Source organism: Arachis duranensis, chromosome 7, assembly GCF_000817695.3.
Source record: "Arachis duranensis cultivar V14167 chromosome 7, aradu.V14167.gnm2.J7QH, whole genome shotgun sequence".
NCBI lineage: Eukaryota > Viridiplantae > Streptophyta > Magnoliopsida > Fabales > Fabaceae > Arachis > Arachis duranensis.
The window spans coordinates 29,709,170-29,732,437 of NC_029778.3; the positions used below are offsets into that span (position 1 = coordinate 29,709,170).

General features: G+C 34.9%; 1 protein-coding gene across 1 annotated transcript; it reads right to left on the reverse strand.

The window, feature by feature from the left end:
• Nucleotides 1-19,180: 19,180 nt before the first annotated feature.
• LOC107458348 (protein FAR1-RELATED SEQUENCE 5-like) lies at nucleotides 19,181-20,218 on the reverse strand. The gene has a single exon (XM_016076558.1). It carries the CDS (start codon nucleotides 20,216-20,218, stop codon nucleotides 19,181-19,183), a length of 1,038 nt encoding a protein of 345 aa, XP_015932044.1.
• Nucleotides 20,219-23,268: the final 3,050 nt, after the last annotated feature.

Below are 23,268 nucleotides of genomic sequence, written 5' to 3' on the forward strand. Positions count from 1 at the left end.
GAAAAAACTAAGAAACCAAAAGACAAAATGTAAAAAAAGAAAATATAAAGCTGTACAAAAAAAATCCTAATTCATCACTCTTTTACTCTGAGGCTCTGAGCCTCATTCAACCCGTCTCTGCGCCTTCAACTCCACAAGAAGAAGAGAACGGAAGGGATGACGTTGCGGAATTTTCTGCCGTGTCGTCGCGTCCAGCTTGCCATCATGCCTCACCATCATCGCTGTCGTCGACAGGAGCGTCAGGAGAGAGAGGGACGAACTCGCGAGGAAGAGAGAAGGTTGCGTCGCGGAGCCATCCTAAAAATGATTTTATTAGAAACGGTTAGATTAATATTTATAAATACTTTAAGTTTAAGCCAATTAATATTTATGCACAACTTTTATTATAATTAATTATTTTATAAATTGAAATTAAAATTTCGGAGATAGAAATATAATTAAAAGTTATATCATTTAATTTGAATAATTAAAATTGAGTTTAAACTATATTTTATAAAAATATGATTAAATGTTCATTTTGTAATTTAAATTAAAAATAATTGATTGAACTTAGCAATATGTCGATAAATAATATTTCTAAATATTTTTAAAACTTAGTAATATGTTGATAAATAATATTTTTAAATATTTTTAATAGAGTATATTTGATTTTAAAATTATTTTACCCTCGAATTTTATCAAAATATCTATTTATATATATCCATATTATTTTATAAAATCTCTAATTTCTAACCCTAATTTCAAAAATTAACTCAGAATCCTAGTTTCCCAATTTCTAACCCTAACAGGCACAGCCTCACCTTCCTTCAACATAACAAACGCATACAAACTGAAGAAATGGGGAAACAGAGAGGAAGAGATTTGAGAAAGAGAGGGAAGAGAAGGAAGACGGCGCTGGCTGGGGCCTCGCCGCCGTCACCGTCACCGTCACCGTCAAGCGTGAAGGGTGGAGAGGAGAGAGGCTGCGTCCGAGAGAGAAGAGATGCTGTCTGCCATCACCGTCGCCGCCCCAGAGCTCACTGTCGAGCTGCTTCACAGCGCCATCCCGTCCATGGACCCACAAGCTTGTGTTAATGCCGATCCGTCCACAAGCCGTCATCGAGGGGACAGAATCGCGAAGAGAGAGAGACGCACGAAGAGAAGCCCGCGACCACCCTTGTCGCCGTCAGCGCCACGGGTTGCCATAGCCATCCTCGCGAGCTGCCACCGCGTCGCCGTTACTGAGTTGCAGCCCCACCGTTGTCACACTCTACTGCTGCCGCATCTCACCATGCCGCCGTTGGAGGAGGACGCTTCCACTGTCACCATTGAAGCTTGTCGGGGAAGTAGCTATTGACAGAAGAAATTGCTGCTGCTCTTAACTACTCTGTGCTGCTCTGGTCAGCCTCTGCTTCAGGTTTTGTAGTTATCGGAGCCCTCTGCCACCGGAAACCAATATTGGTGCTGCCCAGAACCACTTTGGTTGCTGCCCAGGTAACGAAACGTGTGTTTGAACTTCTATCAGACCTGCTGTGTTTGGCAATTTTCGTGAGTTTCGACTTTGAGGTAGGGGATTTATTTTAAAATTAACAGTTTTAACTTATGAATGCCAATGAGGTTTAGTGAGTAATTACAAATAATTCATGAATATGATTAATTGATAGGAATAAGCTTGGTTTGAAGTTGTGAAATTTGGATTAAGTTTGGTATTGAGATGATATTCTAGTGTTTTAATTAGTTTATTGAGTTTAGGTTATGGCTGTGAATGTTGCTGAGTTTTGTTATTGTGAGTAATTAATTTGACAAGGTTAATTTTGGTTAATGTTGTGACTGATATTGGTTTTTTTATTTTGATAAATTTGTTGAAAATTCTGATCTTATGTGATATTGCTGAATTGGTAGAAATGTGGTTGTGAATGGTGATTCATTTGATAATACTTGTTAAATTGAAATTTGAAAAGTTGTCGTATCGATATTTGATGAACTGAGTTGGATTTGTGTTTGGTTTGGGATTATTGTGATGATGGTTTAAGTTATGGCTGTATTTTGATTATTGAGAATAAGCGTTTGCTGTTGATTTTGGTAATCTGACATGTCGGAATGGCCGTGAAATTGTTTCTTTTCTTATTTGGTTCCCTTTCTTCATGACAGCTTCTTTCTGGAGCAACATTTTTAGGTGCTATTTTCTGTTTGATTGCATTCTATTTCAGGAGCTTATCTGGTTTCATAGTACTCTTCTCTATTGGTGAACTGCTGATTTTTGCCACACAGGTAATATTATGGCTGTTCTAGATTCAAATGGTTGGTATTTCATCTTCTTGCATGCTACTGCATGTTCATAAGAACCTGATAATGATATATAACATAAAACTCTAGTCTTAAATTTGTGTCCCCTTTTGTAAGCTCCTATAAATTATGTTTCTCTTCATTGTGTAAAACCAATTTTGAGGGCGCTGTCCATGGTAATATCTACAGTTTCAATCCATATCTTTGGTGATGTGCCTTTCTCACCACGTGTTGGCATCCTGCAGGTTACACCTCATTTTTCCTGATATTGTTGGCATCCTGGAGGTTACTTTTAGTTACACCTCACTTAGCCAAACTGTTCTCTCTTTCTTATCTCTCCCTTTGATGTAAAAGGGTTTCACATCTTAGTTTGTTTAGGAAACTTTCAACATCCCCCTTGAATTAACATATATGGAAAAGAAGTTGACAAAACTAGTAACAAGAACTGTGCTACCTTATGTTTTACATTTTGATGCAGCCATACTCATGATTTACTAACCTGCTTTACATTGTTGGCTGTTCCAGCCTTTTACCTGTATTTGTTCCTATTTTAACATTTATTTTTATTCTAAGCAAAACAGTTTTCCTGCACAGGATCATATTAACGACCGGAGAAAAACAGCACTTTGTTTAACATCCATTTTCTTTCTTACTGCTATAATATGGTTCATAGGTAAGTGTCATACCACCATGCAGCTTTGGTATTATATTAGCTGTTCTTAATTTTTAAACCAGATATGCATTAGAATTAATTGTTTTTTAAGAATGTGCCTGTAAACTAAAATTTCAGAACACGTACTGAAGAAATTGCTGGATGTTGCGCATGAATTTCAAATGCTAATAGACCCTAAAGGTACTCATAAAATTGCTTATGGTTTTAATATATTTTTCTAGATGATTCCTATATTATTAGTATAGTTTAATTTGTATATGGATCTATTTATCACATTTTACTTGTGTCATGGTTGAGAAATCACAAATGTCTTATTATTTGGTTTGATAAATTTGGTTGTGTATTGGCTGAGAAATAAGTTGTGAATTGGTTGTGTTTGTTGGAACCGTGGACGGTAGAAATATCCAAATTTTAGGGGAGGTTTTGCCGAAATTTTTCTAAACATTTTGGATAAAACTTAGTGGAAAAATTATAATTAGTGTTATATCATGTTTCTAACTTTTTTGTTTCGATTTTTCTTATTTACAGGAGTGCTAAAATAGTAACTATATGCTACCTTGAGGGCTCAAGAATGTTTTGATGCATAAAGATACTAATCTGTGTTAGAACTTTTATGTTTTGGTTAAACTTTTGTTAGAACTTTTATGTTTTGGTTGAACTAATCAATGTATTCACTAGCTAATGTTATTTTGTTTCAAGACAATTTTAGCTAAAATGATCTTGTTTGACTTATGTATGTTTTTGCATATTATATACATGTAAACTTGCTTATTAAAATCGTTAATATATTAATTAATTTAAAAAATAATTTAGTAAATTATGCATGTAATTTGTAATTAAAAAAAAGTTGTTACAAAATAATTAATTTGTTTTCGTAACTAAAGAAAAAAATGGTACAAAATCATGTTACATTTTGTAACAAAATTTTTTGATAGGAAAAAAATTGACTGTCACGAAAAATACTTTCAAGATCAAAATTTGTTACCACTTTTGTAACGGCTTCTGATTTTTTGTATCAGAAAAAATTGTTACAAAATATGGCATTGAATTGTAACAGTTTCATTTTTCGTTACAAAAACTTTTTGTAACGGGACTTACTGCAATGGACCCTTTTTTTGTTACAAAAAACTTTTGTTTCAAAATTTTGACGTTTTGTAACAATATTTTTTGTTACAAATGCGCCTTTTTCTTGTAGTGTACTAAGGCTTCAGACGATGACGATGGCATCACGGAGACAAGGTGGCGATAGCAAGTCCGACCATCAGGGACCCTTTGGACGAGAATCCAATAAATGGGACCTGAAATGTGCAGGTTGTCGCAGGCTTGGTCCAGATAAGCCGTCATGCTTGGGTTAAGCAACGGAGGCGTAGCCGGTGTCGCTGGGACTAGTTGAAGGCCTACGGACGGTGAACTTTGTTAGGAGACAGTAACAAGGAAAATGGAGGATCCAGTAAGGGAGGTGGTTGTAGGATGAGAACTTACACTGCGGTTTGTTTGGCAAAATGTTCTGAAGTTGGTGAAACCTTGCATGCAAGGCTCTGAGGGCAATTTTTTGCTTCTCCTGGTAGTCGTTCGTCTCAACGGCGTCCGGTGTTTCGCCGTTCATGATGCGTCTTTTGCCTTCTTCTACATCTCCAGCATCGAAGTATGAAAGCCAGGCTTGCTTGGCTTCAGGCAACGTGGTGTATTTTTCCCAGCAACAATCCTTGACTCATTTATCTGCTCGTGAAGTTCGGATAGAGAAGTTTATATCCTGGGAACCCATCCATCGAAGACACAATAGTAGTCAGGAGTGTCTCTAGTACCCATGAATATTGTTGGTTGTGGAAGGAGCAGTCTGAAGGAATGAGAGGGGGCTTTTATAGGCATGAAGTTGTTAGTGTAATTGTGGTCAAAACGGGAATTCAATAGTTGAAATGTTTGGTTTGGGTTTTGAAGGGGGGAGGGGACTGTGAAAGTGGCAGTGGAATTCGAATCTTGATATGTCCTGTGGATCTGTTCAATTGTGGCAGTAAAGTTTGGATGACAGAGGCGTGAAGAGAGTAACATGCTAAGTTTTTATTTTTTAACATTTACTTAAAGGACATGAATGCTTGGGTGGGGCGTAGCCAAATGTTTATACTTAGTTTGTACTGAAGTATATTTTGTTAAGACATTATGTAGCACCATGAGGATGGGATTACATCTGTACTTTGGTTGGACCTAGTTAAAAATTTTGATGTCGTGATTTTTTTGGATATGTCATGGTCTATAAATATACCTGTTTAAATCACTAGTTGTACAACAACGAAATAGTATATGGGTGGCAGAATTGGAAGACATTGGCGTGATGTATAAAGGAGGATAATTATAGTTCCATAAATTTTGCATTATTGGTGGTGTTAATTTTGATAATATATGTGCATGATATTTCGAACATAAATGGGCTCAGTAAAATAAATTGTGTTGTCGAGTAATATATGAAATTTAGGATTAGAGTTTTCTGGATAATTCTATGTATAAAGGAGGATAATTATAGTTCCATAAAATTTGCATTATTGGTGGTGTTAATTTTGATAATATATGTGCATGATATTTCGAACATAAATGGGCTCAATAAAATAAATTGTGTTGTCGAGTAATAGATGAAATTTAGGATTAGAGTTTTCTGGATAATTCTTGTGGGGTTTTTCTTTGGCGGGAATGATAACCTCATTTCTTTCCATTAATATGTGTATCTCAAGAAATGTGCATCACGTAATTGTCTGAATAAGGATGTGACTTGAAATGATGGAATGATGGAATGCTGGAAATGAGGCAAGTGACTGTAGCAGAGATATATGACATGATTTGGGGATCAGAGATGCAAATCGATGGCTTTGGAGCGTAACCAATTTGTCATGCCTTTATTTTTACCTTTATTTTTGGTTTCTAATATTTTTTTGTAACGTTTCATGTTCTCACCAAAATTAGGTTGGCCTTGAACATTTTATCTTCCTTTTATTTTTTTTACAAACATATATTTATAACTTGTTAAATATTTTAGGAAGGTAGTTATGAGAATCTGAGTTTAGAATTGTCCTTTTTTAAGTTTTTGGAAAAATTCTCTTCTCACCGTTTGTTTATTTATTTAACAAAATAATACTAGTTATGAAAGAATTATATTTCATATTGTATGACGAAATAATTTTTAATAATAATTAGTCCAAAAATTATGAAAAATATATGTTGACACAAAAAATATGATAAAAAAATATAATTAGAGTCCCTTAACTTTTGATATTTATACTTTAATCCACTAAATTATTAGTATTTATGATTTCAACCAAAAAATCTTATAATATTTACATTATGACCCCTAAAAAAATCAAAGTGGTGTTCTTGAGAGTTCTTGGGGACATTCAAAAATGTTCTTCGTATTCTTCATAAGTTTTCCAAATTCGTTATTCAATTGTAACCTGTCTTTCAAGCTTTTTGATAACTAACATTTACCTTAATGCAAAACAAATTATAAGCCAATAAAGTCTCATACTTTTCACTTGATTTCAACATAACCTAACCATTAATTAAGGGCTATGGTTTTGGTTTTAGTTTCCCACTGTACTTAAAGAATAACGTGCATAGCTTGAATATCATCAAAGTTCATGACATTTTCATGAAAGTTTCAACCACAATTACTCATATAAACAAACAGTTTGAAGTATAATCAAACCATTCAACAATTACACAAGTCAAACAAAACAAATGACAATTAATTTCACCAAACTCTTCCTTTAATATACTATTATGAATTCAGCTCTCTTTCAAAACGCTTGGAGCACTATTTCCTCTTAAGTTATATATATTAAGAATAACTTTAAATCATTAAATTGTTACTGGATTGAACTTCCAGCTATATGTTAGGATCAAGTTGTTCAAATTAAACTTGCTCAGCATTGAAGTTTATAGGCCCACAAGTCAAGGTAAACAAGAAATATATAGAATAGAATCAAGAAAACACATCTTTATGCATTGTTCGTCGAATCCAAACCAAGTGTGGATAAGTCACATGGTACTGAAGAGAAGAAGAGAGAATCACTTTAACCAATTTCAAATTCTGATTTGGGGTTTAAAAAAATTAAACGTTTAAGACCATTAACCTTTAACTAAAAAACAAATACACTTGTATAATCTTTAAGATTAAATTTTGTTAAAAAAATGTACTCTTATTATTCGATTTTTCTAATTTGGATAGATATATTTTTATTATTTTAAACATTTTTAAGTTCCATACAAATAGTTTTATTTAAACTTTAAATTTAATAGTTTGACTAAATATACTCTTATCATTTTAAAATTTTTGTTGTTTAAATAATTGTACTCTCAGTTTAAAATTAATGCAAGTAGATTTAATTTTATCTTTTGAATTTTAAATAAAAATGTTTGTATTATTTTACATAACTATATTATTTTAATATAAAAATAATATTTTTATATTTAAATAAATTAACGCATATTCTTTTAATCGTGCTATAGTAGTGTGGGATAGGTTGTTGCAAGTTAATCGTGTTAGAGAACGAGACGTATCTGATTTCACATAGTTGTGCTATTCGATACTGGTTTCGATGAGAAAAGGTAAATCATACTATTTTAGAATAAGGAGTGTAAGGGAGCCAGCATTTTTGTTAAATTCTAGCCGGCACTTAACCATCACAAAGAAATTGAATGATTCTACATCAATAGATGCAATCTCACACCATTAAAAATATTATTGATAGCTAATTGATTGCTAAAAATCACAAAATCTGCTGGCCCCTAGATTTTCTCTTTTAGGATTGCTTTCTAAGTTATTTTAGAAATAATGTCATGTTAAAATTATTTTTTGCTGTGGTATTTAATATAATATGTAAAACACATTAGCTTAGCACTATTTATATTTTAGTAGGTTTAGGAGAGTCAAATTTTTAAATATAAGTTAGGGGAACTAAAAAATTTGATCCCTCTTTATTTCATTTAAAAAAAACTATTTTATTCTGTCCTTGTTAGTTAAATTGAAAAACATTTAAAAAATCCAAACACATGATATAAATTAACATGGATTAAAAGACAATAGCCAGGGAAGCTTTTAGGATCTAGATTAGGTCACTACCTAAAATAAAATGCAAGGTTGATAACACTCAATAGATATATCAAAATTTTCTTAATTAAACCAATTAAAATACACTAATAATGTTCATAACCAACATTAACCCCTTATCAAATAACAACTTGAAAAAAAAATTGGCATTTGATTACTTAACCATGAAAGACAAAGAATCAGTGCACAGAAAATTAATATTGAACAAAGCAAATTGCATAAGCAAATTACACGAAACTTCCAGAGACGATCACATGTGAGGAGTTTTCGATTTTCAAATTCTCATCAACCAAATAGGGCTCATCCCAAACAAACAACAAAAATATAGCATCACAGCCGATTTCCTTCGGAGTTCACGCGACAGAGTAAAAGCAACATGATTGCTTGTTGACACGTTTAAAAAAATTAAAATTTAAAAAAGGGAAAAAGAGTAGTTATGTTAACCATGAAAAAAAATTACTATAACATGGAAATGCAATGAATTAAATTAAAGAGAGAGAGAGGTTCTTCAACATATGTGCATGAATTTATCGCCATGTGAAACATTCATGCGGAACATGCATGCATTGAGTGAGAAGGAATAGCGCTTTCTACCTGCGTCGATGTCCTTGAATGCTTCATGGTGACATGGTAATCCAGGTAGCATTCCTTGGGGTTAATTACAGTTATATCCATACTGTGCTAACTGCGCCAGTTTTGCTACAGTCAAATGCGTGCCACTTTTCACAGGGTTATATCTGGAAATTTCCAAACATTAATCTCAATCGAAGAGTGCTTAGATGTAATGATTACATAGCCTTCTAAATAAAAAGTTTGTACTACCTAACACGACATAGGCATCTGTCATAGCTAAGCCTATATCATGTGAATGTGTATATCAGTCTTGCCCACATATGAGAGACAAGTTCATTTTATCTATTGGTGGATTACCATAACCCTGAGTCGTTCTGCAGCGGAAAACTCCTCTCTTAGAACAGGAATGACTTGGTCGCCACCTCCCAAAGTAGATAATGTAAACACGAACAAAATGGAAGCCTCTGATTCCTTTCTCCAAGATTCTCAACATGTTCCTTTGACAGAGTAAGTTATCGGTACACACCATATGTGTTAATATTCGTTTAGTAAAATCCTTGTCGTCGTTGATATGTGGTGGTGTTGACCTGGTTGCTATATTGGCGATGTAGGTTGGCCCCTGGCGACAACACAGTACAAGAGCGTGACCTATCCACAAACGATGTCAATCCTGGCATGAACCTTGAGCTAACCATAGATGTGGTGAGCAGAATAATGCAGTTCATGTACATGCTTAATGGTTAGCTATGGAAGATAATAATTAGACATTAAGAATATTCAACATGAATTTTGTGCTGTAGCATGTCTTGTTAATGCCGTTGTTAGTATTGAAATTTTGTTGCATCTGATAAACTGTCTGTGTTTCGTGTAATAGCCCCATCTAGAACAGCTAAAACAGTGAAATGCAACTGGTGAACATGATGCAGCTCAGAAGGACGTCGTCGCGTGCATTTTCCTTCATGAGAAGGTATATTGTGAATGATTCCCATGTAAACTGTGTGTGGTATCCAACATGGTAGACATCATTCGAGTGTCTGATAGTCCGATATGCAGTTATTACACCCATCTTCAACATATTTACTAGCGATATGTTTTTCTAGTCTTTGTTTTTCATTGTTTTATGATATTCTTTCATGTATAGCTTAATGGGGCCCAAGTTAGATCTCACTGTTGGATGTAAAAGATACGAGAAAATTATTTAAATTAAACTTAACATATTCAAACTTTTTTTAATCGGTAAACAGATTTGAAGGAAATTATATTGGTATTTATATATTACGATTCATGAGATACATGGCATATGTTAACATTTTGCACACAGGAATCATACTTAATATTTCGAAATATTTCAGTCTAGAAAAAAAATTTAAATATCTATAGATGTCATTAAGAAAGTTTTATAGACAAATTTAATTTTTGGCAAATTTATGTAAACGAGCAACTAAAATGTGTTTCTAGGGTTGGAAATTTTGATTTAGAAGCAATTACTTATGTATGTTTTACGTGATTGAGAAGATATTAAAAAATAGTAACTAGGCTGAATATCATTTTTTCATTGTTTTGTTCATATGTATACTGTAAATACATTTTCAGATTACCGAACAAATGGTAAAATTAAATGCATTCAAATTTTTAATGTAATTTATTTTTTCTCAATAAATAAAATAAGGCTTGAGTGCTATTCTATAACTGTTGCATCATTTTTTTTGGCCGACATAATTATTAGGCTAATTAGGCCTGAGTACAAATGGAAAATTAAAATGGGCCTAATTGTTTCCTACATGGCACAGTAAAATAAACTCAAGAGGAAACATAAGAAACGGACCTATATGTGGGCCTTACCACCCAAAAACACTGCTTATTACGTTCTGCAAATAAAAACTACACACACATCTCAACCAGGGAAAAAAAGCATAGACCCACTATTAAAGCAGATATTTGCTCGAGCATAAGTCCAAACACATTTTTGGTTGAGTCAAAGGCATAAAAAACGGTAAGAGTTAGAAACTCCTCTTCCTGGGTTTTCATTTACGAATCCAACTTGCTTCAGTTGTGCCTCACCTGCTTATCTGGGGAGAGATTCACTCCCAGACCCAGAAAACTCTAGACTATCACCCCTACTCTCTTCCGCAAGCTGTGTTACCTTTGAGGCAAGATACAAGACCCATTTATTAGTTGGCAATGTTAAAGCATGATTCCGTTGTCATGAGTCTATCACTCTTACTTGTTTATTATAATGAAATTTTTTTAATTCTTGTGGTGTGCTTTGTCAACGTAGGGTTCCAATGAGAAGCTTGCCGACATTGAGTCTAGATTGGCCATCATTGAGAAGAGGACAGCCACTTTCAACGGGTATTTGCTTCAGATTCTGGACCTGGCTCAGAGGCAGCATGACCAAAGCGGTAGCATCGGTATGGTTTCGAAGCCGTCTATGGCACAAGCGCAGGGGATAGTGCCAAGAGGAAGTCGTCCTCAGAGGTCATGCCGCAATCGGTTAACGTCACGACTGTTTCCGGTCACGCTGACGCCCATAACATCAGCCAACAAAGAGGTCTGTTCACCCATTTTAGGCCACCGTCGGAGAAGGGCAAAGGCATACAGCAAGGCCTAAATTCTGAGGGTGCCCTATTTGACCTTTTCGTTCTTGACTCACCGTGTGACAACGACGACCTCCTCATCGACGAAACGGGATCAACACCAAGATATATCACAGGGGCGACTCTCCTCAGTCAACAGATGAATACCCAACCACACTGGGCTGTTGGGGTGTCAAAGGTACCTAGGCAGGGGCCCAGCGGGAGATCTCAAATTCCTGCCTCGCCTTATGACAAGGTACGTTGTAGTTCTTGTTTCTAAATAACATCATGGTCATCCTACAACATGGGATATGCTACGAAGGTGATTTTATGTGTTCGCATGAGTCTAAACATGTTTGAATATAACAGGACATTGCGAGCCTCCCATCATGGTCCGACTTTGACAGCACCAATGAACTTTGTGGCCTATTCACGTCGACTCCAGATATGCCCAAACCACCTAAGTTGCCGAAACTGGAGCGCATTTAGATTACATGTTTAGGCCGGCCAGCATCCTCAATGACTCGCGACGTGCAGGTGTTAATGCAGGATTTCGTTACCCAAAGTCATCAGAAGAGGAATGTCCTTAGGCAGGCCGCGCGAGGTCGTGGGTGTGGCTGTCACAACAATAACGCTGTTGATCCCGCCGAACCCAAAATCCCAAAGGTAGGTGACTTGCTTTCTGGAACAAATACAATGTTATCGAATTATGTTACCTATGCTGAATGCCATCTATAACCTATGTAACTCTAACCATCTGAGTCTTACAGACATACGAAATGGTGTTCAGGCCATTTCACAGTATGGGACTCTCGTTGCAGGAGTGCAAGTTAGCAGCATACATTTTCGGCAAAGAACTTCCACTTGAGTAAGTCACCTCACACAAGTATTATATTCTGTACTAATGTGCCAGTTCGTCAAATTTAATTTTGACTAAGTAGCTCGGCTGATATTTCAGGGAGATATTGTTTAAGTATTCATTCTTCGACTTGCCTCGGGCACTATTCATGTCACTGTCTCCCCCAGGGACCCCTTGCCTTGATGTAAGTCACCCAAACTTCTTTCTTAATGCAAGCTTTGTAGCTTCAACCACCGTGTTTATAGCGAATCAACGTTTGGCGTGGTTGCAGATAATTAATGCAGCATGTCTGATGGCGTCAGTTCGGGCACGAAAGAGCAAGACTCCGCGTTCCTGGTATATGCCAACTAACTTTGCAATAAATGTTCTGCTAGACACCCCGGTAAGTGAGCTGGCCCAACATTACCAGCCGAAGTGGATGCATGAGACAAACCAATTGGAACACGTATGAGATCTATCCCTCCAATCTTGTTAGGGATTTCATTCCATTAACGCCAGTTTGTGTAGTTACTTATCCCGCAAATGAAATATTGTTAATCAGAAAAAAATTTTCACCCTGTGTAATGTAGGTCTATGTGCCTATTTGCGAGGCCGTTGATACGTGCTATATGTTGTTGGATGTCAAGGGTGCAACATTGTACGTCCTAGATGTAAGCAGAAGTCCTAAGAGTATTGTACGTCGAGAGGCTAACATGCGGCGCATAGTAAGTAATTTCTTCACGATTACCTACATACTCTGTTACATTATATTGTTGGTGAATGCTTTTGCCTGCCTACCGCTAATGTAACTATTTTTTCCCCTGCTAGTGCCGTGTCCTTGGTGAAATCTACTCCACGGATAAGAATATTGCTAACTTTAGACACACAAATCCGGACCCTTCTAATTGGGGTTCCTTCCACTATCCTGAAGCCATTCCAAACATGGTGGATAGGTAACTCAACTTACTTTAAACTGCTAGCATAATGAGTACAATTATCAATAGCATGACCATGTATGCGATGTAAGAAAAAGAATTTTTCTGGTCCCAATTTGTTAAGTATTTTGTTGTTTTCTCTTTAGTAAATTTTTTATTCTGCAATGATTTTTTTTATTGCGTAAATAGTCTTTAGTAGTTATTGAGGTTAGACCGAAAAAGAAATATAATTATAAAAAATCAGTGTCATCAGAGTTCGAAGAGCCAATTGTCATCTGTCTCGTAACCTTAGGTACACATAAAGGTTGTTCTCCTACTTATTTTGTTGTTCTCCTATTTTCTATATTGGTTCTGTCATTTGACCAATATTTTCCTGTTTTAAACTATATTGTTTCATTAACTAATGTCTTTTTTAAATGATATATAAACTATACGAAAATTATCAAGTATTTCCATGTACGATTGCGTAACTTGATGTTTGTATGTAATATCAAGTTTTCAGCAATATTTTTGTCTTTTAGTCAGTTTTGGGATTACCATATTAACACTTGAAGTAGATATCAAATTATGCAATTTGCCAACTAAAAATAGTTCACATTCGAATCACAAGATAGTTCGATACAAATGTTTGTGGCTTAATTAGTGATCTACTTTTGACTCATTCGAATTATATAAGAATAGGTGATAGAACAGCTCAACATTCTTATCTGTAGTATATAGTACTTGAAAATTTTTTTATTTTTACGTACATTTAAAAACAATTATTTTACATGTTAATTAATATTATTATAGAGTAGTAATTAAGTATGTTAAGTAACTAATACAGATAATAGTAAACAATTTATTTGTAGAAAGGAAATTAAGTATAACTAGAGAACATATTTATATAATATACCGAAAAATTCTATTCAATCTTCATTTAGAAAATATTTTAACTTAATTATTCACCAATTTATTTATTTGTGTTAATTTTATTTTACTGCAAATATATTTTTGAATAACTATTGTAGATACAGGATAAAAATAATACAATTATAAAAAAACGTTGTTAAATTTAAATATGACTATACATATAAGTAGTCACAAAATTATTTTCTCTTAGTACTTTATTTTCTTTATGTCTTGTTATTTACTATTATTTTATTATTTTAAATTATAATTTATAATTAAGTGTTGTCTTTATTTAAAGTAATACATTCAAACTATATTCTCTTATTACATTCCTTTAGTTACTTTTTTTTAAGACTTTTAAATTTGCTATACATATATTCTCTTAAATTTTTTCAGAATTTCTGAAATTTGATATATACATTCTCTTATTAGAACTATATTTTTTATTCCTATTTTTAATTTAATTCATGTGTACAAAATTCTTATAAATGAGAAAATTTTTTTCCAATTTTAGTTATTTTATTTGCAATTATGTTATTGTATACGGTAACAAGTTGATTTTACTAATTATACATAAAATTTTATTATAAATTATATCTTTTTAATAATTATTAAAATATGTTTATGAAATAAATAATATATCTTTAATAATTATTTGCGAATATCTATAGAACAAACATTACATACATATATATGAAAAACGATAACACTATTATCAAATTACTAGGTAAAAACACCACTTTTTCTTAATCATACTTTCTTATTTTTCCTTCCTACAAATCTATCCCGGTAAATTATTCAACAATATTTATATAATAAAATAATAGTAATAGAAATTAATTAAATAAGTAACTAATAAAGTTAAAAAATTTAAAAAATATGAATTTATTTTTTTTGTACATAGGATGAATTTCTACCTTAATTATACTTAATTTTGTCTTTATTAAAATTTTATTTAACTTTACCAGTATGACTTTCTCAACATATTCAATTACTTCCGTCTAATAATATTAATATGTAAAATAATTGTTTCGAAATTAACGTCGAAATCAAAATATTTTTCAATATTTTTTATTAAAATAAAAATGTTGAGCTGTTACATCACTTATCTGTGTGGTTAATATTTTTTTACCAAAACTTTTTGTTTCATGGCATCACATAAAATTTGGAGCCAATTTTATTTGACAGATAAGTTTGTATATTTGGTGGGTCTGTTATTTTCTCCCTCCTTACCAACGTTTTTTTGATAATCTTCGTCATGCTAACGTGTTAACACAATGCTACACGATTGACTGCTGCAGCAAGGAGTCATCTACGTGGCTACTGTACTGGTTGCAACAGGTAGGAGAATTTTCTACTCGAATTTTCGCTTCCATGGTGAGTTTTCTAGCATGCCCTTGATTAAACCGTAACTTCTAGTAACTGCAACTAATAATTGTTTCCCAATCTAATTCCTTTGTGATTATATTACTTCTAATGTCCATAACACTGTGCAAATATCGTTATGTAGATCCACTCGGAAGATGTCAGGATGAGGACTGCCACTAGCATTGCTAGCTGTGATGCAAATGAATATGCATGCTTCATAGATGTTAAAGCGGAGCTGCTTTGGTGTGATCTCTTGGATCGCACCGACTGAAGCTATTCCATTTGATCACTCTCTATTTTGATAAGCATATATATGACTTGTATTTTTTGCCTTTTGGATGTATTTTGAATATAGATGTCGAAAACATTCCATTCTACAACTCAGGAATATGCTAATGTTGTCTATGACATTATGCTTCAATACTTAGGGCCCATTTGAAAAATTTTAGAAGTAACTTTTTTTAAATTTTGACTTATGAAAAGTAGTAGTATTAGTGTCTGGTACAATTTTCAAAACCAAATTGCAACTTTCTAAGAAGCTATTTAGGAGTTTATAGAGAAGTTAAAAAAAATGATTTCTCTCATAATATTTCTACTTTTCATCACATTTCTATAAAATAAGCACTTTTAGAGTTAAAAATCCAAATACAAAATAACTTATTTATAAGTTACTTTTAACAGAATCATTTATTGTTTAAGTTATTTTATCAAAAGGAGCTTAATTAAGTTGGTTACCCAAACTGGGCCTTAGTCCTTATCATGTCAGTAACTAGGTTGCCTCTATTTTGGATTTAGGATTACTGCAGGCAATATATGTAAGCGCATAGTAACGTTCGGCACGAAGCCACAGACTTCGCATGTATGGATACAAATTGTATGTGATCATGGCATGATTTACCATACTACTCTATAGCTAGTCTAGTTTTTTCCAAACAGGTGAAATTTTTTAGTCAAACGTCGCTAAGTGTACAGCGTGTGAAATGGTCCACACCATTCTTCATAGAGGAATTATAGAACAACTATAAGATCAACCCAGCTACAGTTGACATTTTTGAGTACCAAATATTAATAAAACGAGATGCTCTTTAAAATTATCATGGTTTGATACTTGGAAAACAAACACACAAAAAAGGAAACAAATGACACAGCAAAGATCCCCATGAAAATCGAAACCACTGCCCATTTTTTTCAGGTAGACCAAACTTCTGCGATGACATGGTTTGTTGCAAACAAAACAGATCTTATCGACGGCCATGAATCTATCTATAAGGGCCACAACTGACATTGTGTTGGTCAGAGGAACTTTGTAGTTGGGACAAAGGAATGTCCTATCAAGAGCCTTGGCCTATTTCAGCTTAATAGTATCCTTAGTGAAGTGGACAGGGAAAGGTGTCTCTAACCTGAATTTCTCACTGCCTTCTGGACAGGTAGTACTCACATAAACATAGCATGGGGGAATAAATAACGTAATCGAACAAACAACTGCAACATATAATGTATTAAAATTACTGTATAAACCTTTCATAGTGGAATTAAGTTTACTATATCATGCGATCAAGTCAACTACATAAATCGCTGTCACTAATAGGGTAACAAATCTAATTAAAATTTCAGTAACAATATATACTAAACACAATTGAATCACCATACATCTGAGGACATCAGCATGACTAATAAGTAATATAACATCTTTGCCCCATTGGCGACCCAGACTGAACGACCACTTGTGAATAACCACATATGCATGGATCCAAACTGCTTCAACAATCAGCACCACACAATGCTCCCTTGTTCTTAGATTCAAGGACCCTGCAATACATAATGAACACCCACGTTATTGTTATCATATTGTGAGTTTCACACCAGCATACATCAACACTAGAGAAACATAATTCCAAAGTGAAGCATGGATGTCCTGCTTACCATGTTAACATTTGGTGATAATGTTTTCGCACCATAGTCCTGGGTTGACACTGCTGATGTCGGTGGAGCATTGGGACAGCGGGTCCTTCGATGATCGAGACACCCGCAGGTGCTGCACTTACGCTTCTTGATACCCATAGACCCAAGAGGTTCATTGCCACGTCCTGTGCCTTTAGTCCTAACACTAACAGGATCCCTAACCCCTCCTCCAATGTTGCCAATTGTGGTTGATGCGTGAGCATCTTTCCTATCTTTTCCTAGTGAATTTGCATTTAATTTGTTGAGCTTAATCAATAATTGATTATCTTTTAGCCACTATGGATGTTACTTTGAGTCATGTGAAATTCTGTTTACTTTAGGTAACATTTGGATGGATTTGATGGAGTTTTTGCAGAAAAAGAGAAGAAGGTGAATGATGTTGTCAATCCTGACCTCTCTGCACTCAAACCTAAATATCTCGAGCTACAGAGGTCCAATAAACGTGGTTTTAGTGGCGTTAGAAAGATAACTTTCAGAGCTTTCCAACGATATATAATAGTCTATACTTTTTTTCCACCAGCGCAGCCAAGGTTGCGCCTAACTTGAGATTTCTCAAGTTAGGAGCAAGGAATGAAAAAAGAACGCCCAAGAAGCTCTGCCTAGGCTGGGCCTAACTTGAGATTTCTCAAGTTAGGTGCAAGGCACAACAACTACACACAACAAGGTGTGATTCATTCAAGTTAGGCGCCAGTGTTATTCCAAATCCAAGTAAGGCGCACAAAACCTTGAGTTAGGCGTGGTTGTTATTCCAAATCCAAGTAAGGTGCACCAAAGCTTGGGTTAGACGCAAGCTCACTCACTTAAACTCCAATCCATGCGGCCATGACCAAGTAAGGCGCATGAGAACTCAAGTTAGGCGCATAATCATCCAATTCAAGTGGTCCCAGCGTCCAAATTGAGGCTGTTCGAAGATTTTAACTAATTCTAATTTAAATTTGTATTTTAGTTTAAAATAGGAAAATATATTATTTTAGTTTTAGAAAATAGATTTTAAATTAATTAGGATTAGATATAAAAGAGAAAAAAACTTCTCTTCTGGGAATTCCACCACATTTCAAATTTACAGTTTACCAGAATCCTAGTTTTTACTCTTTTCCATGAGCAACTAAACCTCCATTGTTAAGGTTAGGAGCTCTGTTTATTGTATGGATTGATCCTGTTGCTTGTTTTTTCTATTTTAATTTATGTATTGAGTTATATTTCAAGAATTGTTTTTGTTCGTTATTTTATGAAATTGGGTGGAACGGAAATATGACCCTCTTTCTAATTGAGTTCTTGTATAACTTGGAAAAGCCCTTTACTTGAACAACAGCTTAAAAACATATTCTCCTAAATTTACAATTATCTGGATTTAATGGGATACGTGACATATAATCCTCTTATATTTGGGTAATTAGGATTTCTGTGGCATATAACTAGAATTGAACTTCACCCTCTAATTGGAATTAATTGACAAAAGAATTGGCGGTTGATGAATTTTAGAGGAGACTAAAAAGGTCTAAGGAATTAGGGTTTAGTCATATATAGTTTGCCAAGAATTAAATCTTGCATGATTAAAATAAATTAATAAGAAAAGTCAATCCGAAAAATAGATAACTCTAAAGCCTTAACTGCTTTCTCCATATTTTATTCCCAACTTATTTATTGCCTGTCTTCTGATATTCTGAGTTTCCTGTTTAATGCTTTTTTAAACTCTCAAACACCATTTTCTGTTTGTCTAACTAAGTAAATTAATCAACCATTGTTGTTTAGTCCATCAATCCTCGTGGGATCGACCCTCATTCACCTGAGGTACTACTTGGTACGACTCGGTGCACTTGCCGGTTAGTTTGTGGTTATAAATTCCGCACCAGTGGTCCCAGTAACCGCACCACCTAGTCCATTTTTTTTCAAGAAAACAAGTATCCTCCACAACCTTGGCTAAATATTCCTTGAAGTCCTCTTCCCTAATACATGCAACTTTTGCTAACCGCTTGCAGTGCTGCAAGAATGCGCTTTAGACCACTACGGCAACACCAGATTCTTAGGCAGGGAAACAAAATCTAACCTTACCAAAACTGCTAGTATGTGAACACATGGCAAACCGAATGACTCCATCCTCACGCAACTGCAAACAAACTCCTCTTTCCTTCTCATATGTACCATAGTCCACCGTGAATTAGGTCTTCTATACTTTTGTGTCACATACACACACCTATCTTCACCTTGAATGCACTCTAATATAGTGACCCGAACACACTTTTTAAGCGACTCACGATATCTTGAGAAAATTTCCTGTGTGAAGTTTACTGCCCCTGACTTTTCTAACTTCAGAAACTGGGTTTGAAGGATCGGTGTCCCGTACGATGATTGGAAGTCAAGCTCTTCTTCATTGTCCCTCAGGAAGTCCACACATCTTTGAAAATTGGTTACAAACTCAAGTATATAGTACCGCCTTTCCACAAACCTCCCTAACTTTGCGTGCAACGACTCACACCAAGATGTTGTGCAGAGCCCAGCATAAAACCGACCCCGTATATAAGCAGTTGCCCAGGAAGATTTCTTCTCGTATATGTCCTTAACCCACTCTAACTCCCTAACCCCACACTCCTCCAGCATGGCATCCCAAAGCAGTTCAAACTCCGGAACCTGAATATCGGCAAGCATGCAATGTCTAAACAACAATGTGAACCGGGGTTTACATACATTAACCGTCGCATTCTTCAGGAGGTGCCAAGTGCATAAGCGGTGGTGAGCATTGGGAAATACTTCCTGAATAGCTACACGCACTGATCGATCGCCATCAGTTATCACCACTGTCGGTGCTTTACCCCCCATGCATTCCAGTAACTTTCTTAAAACCCATACATACGATGCTATTGATTCGCATGATACCATCGCAGTTGCATACACACAGGTCTGGTTGTAATGATTAACCCCAGAAAAAACAATAACTGGGAGATTGTACTTGTTCCACCCATAGGTTGCATCGAATGCTAGTACATCTCCGAATACCTGATAATCCTCCTGGCTTCGCCCATCACTCCAAAATAGATCGCACATGTGCTGCCCCTCACCAACCTCGTACCTCCAATACAATTTCTCGTCTGTCCGGGCTGCACCCTCCAAAACCCTCAATGCAGCATTCACGTCACCATTCTACATCGCCATTTGCCGCCTAACCTCGTTGTACATATCTCGCTTAGTAAATGGAACAAAATTAAAACCACCCGCATGTGCAGCAATAGACTCATAGATCTTTGGAATTGATATCCTAACTTGCTTCATGCTCTCCATGTGTGCAATATCAACATCAGAGATCTTACGGTGAACAGGTAGATAGTCCACATACTTCATAGGCAGGAGCTCGTGGTTATGTTCCTCCACAAAACGAGACACACACCACCTGCCACTGTCCCTTTAGGCTTAATACGCATATCCGCAGGACATCCACAATGATCACCACCTTGTGCTCCCTCTTGCGATCCACCTTCTCTAGCCACTTCTTGTCTCTAAACCCTTGTCTGTTACATAGATATGTGTAACGAAAAAAATCACCATTTTTATTTTTCAACTTCTTTCCTTTTTGCATCGCAAAACCCTCGCCCTACTATACTCTTCATAGAAAATAGTGGCTTCTGCTGGACTATTGAACTCCGTCTTAAGTACATCCGCCGCAGTAACTGGTACTGCATCAGACTTCGTGTTGGCAATGCTTCACTCTGGTTATACCCTAAACCCTCAAACTCATCCTCCTCCATTCCTATGTCAAGCATTTTTTTCCTTCATGAATTCACAAGTTGACATGTTAAACACCTTTCACATAAACTCAAAAATGCGCACTAACTTAAAAGAAACTCTTAGAAAGCTTTTTCCACCACATTCATACCCAACCCCGTGCTGTTCATCTCGACAAAATTCGTACCTCGTCGTCGCCTACCATTCTGGGCATTTCACCGGCCGAATTCGGCTCCTCACTACTACCGCATCCCATTTCATTAACCACCCTGCTACATGATGTCATCTCCCAACCGCTCCTTCTTGCCTCTCTTCGAAACTGTGCCCGTTCTGCTCTCAACTCTAACTGATAAGGAAGATAACCAATAGAATTTTTTATCAACAAGCAAATACTTACACACACTCACAGGCCCAGCAAATTTCAACAGTCGAAGCAAAATTAATACCGAAAAACATAAAAATTGATAGTAAGATTGTTTAGACAAGTTTCTTTTTTTAATTAACATGTAAAAGTACGTTGATTTTAACTGCGTTATTTTAAAGGTGTTCTCTTCACATTTTACATTTTGGTCATGTTGCTTAATAACCTTATTACTAATACAAGCTATAATATGATACAAAAATTAATTATTACTCACTAATTGAATAATCTATCACAAGTATAACTTAAACGGAAGAAATTCAACTATTTTTTATAGGTTTAATTACTCTATTACTCTCTATAGTTTTGCAATTTTTTTAATTACGTCCCCATACTTGTTTATCTTTTAATTGTGTCCTTGCACCAATTTTTTTAAAATTGAATCCCTTAATTTTTTTATTCTTTTTATTTGAGTCCTTCGACCAATTTTTTTTTAATTATTTGGGTCCTTATACAATTAAGCTAATTACTACCAATAAAGACCTAATTGAAAAAAAAATTGGTGCAAACACCCAATTAAAAGAAATAAAAGTATAGAGGCCTAATTATAAATTTTGTGGAACTATAGGGACCAACAGAGTAATTTAACCATCTTTATAATTGTCTAGGATAGACAAAAAATAAATGGCACAGAGACAAATACTAAAATCCAATAATAAAATCTCTCTTCATACATGTAGGTGTAAAAATATATTATTCTACTAAACATTTATTCAACAATTTTATTGCTTTTTAGCTCAAGAGTTCATAATACTTACGATAGAAATTAAATCTTTTTTACAATATTAAGGGGACCCAAAAGAGAGGTGAGAAAGCTAGCTGTCCACTAATGGGTAATGCCATAAAGGTGCATAACACAAAGATGCAGGTCCAAGTCATATAAAGAAAGGAATATAAACATATAAAAGGAATAAGTAAATGGTGGAAACCCCTCCTGCTTAATATCCCTCAATGCAAAGACTCCAACACAAGTTTCCCCATTCCCCGATCACTATTCAGCAAAGGGATCATAAATGGCCACTCAACAAATAATGTGAAACAAGAACAAATTTATACACTTTCTACTCTAAACACTACTATACAAAAAATGCCGTTTCAGGCTACCACATTAAAAATCATACATCAACATTCAATCTTACAAGATAAGTGCACCGCTTTAACATACATCCATATACTCATATGCATGCAACATTCATATTTCCAGCAAATATATATGGTAACATATATAAATTAGCTCCAACAAAATACCACCAGCAGAAAAAGCAGTTCAAATATGCAGCAATATTTAAAATAATAAAATAAAATAGCAACAGCAAAAAAGCATGTATATTGACCTATTCTATTTGACAATTACGATCACAACCATGATAACTGCAACAGCCCAAGTTTTCTTTTGCACTTGCATCTATCACCTAACAAACTAATCACAAGTGATTAACAAAGTAGAACAACTACTATCACAAAAGCTACAGTAGAATAGTAACAAGCAGATAGAGGTGTGATTCATCCCACACTTCCATTCAAGGTCATGAAATAGAAATCTCTATTACCCTTCAAAGCAATTCAGGCCTCAAACTATCTCAATTGTTAACACCAAACTTAACTGACTTCACCATTAGCATTCACTTTAATCAGGCTTTCGATACTTACATTTCCTAAGTCACTAAAATATTGCTCAATAACCTCGTTATTACTGCTCTAACCAAGTACCTTGCACTTCACTAACTTTAAAACGGCTGCTAACATTAACGACACCAGCATTCATCTTAACTCTTCTTCAGAAGCTTCATTACAACACCATAATACATGGATCCTACTTCTCTAAATACTTCACCAACGATTAAATGAACTTGAACAATCTTAAATCTATACCTACATTGAATTCACGTACCGCACCCATAGCAACTGCATACCCATAAAGTAACAACTACAAAATCCACAACAGGCATTCCAC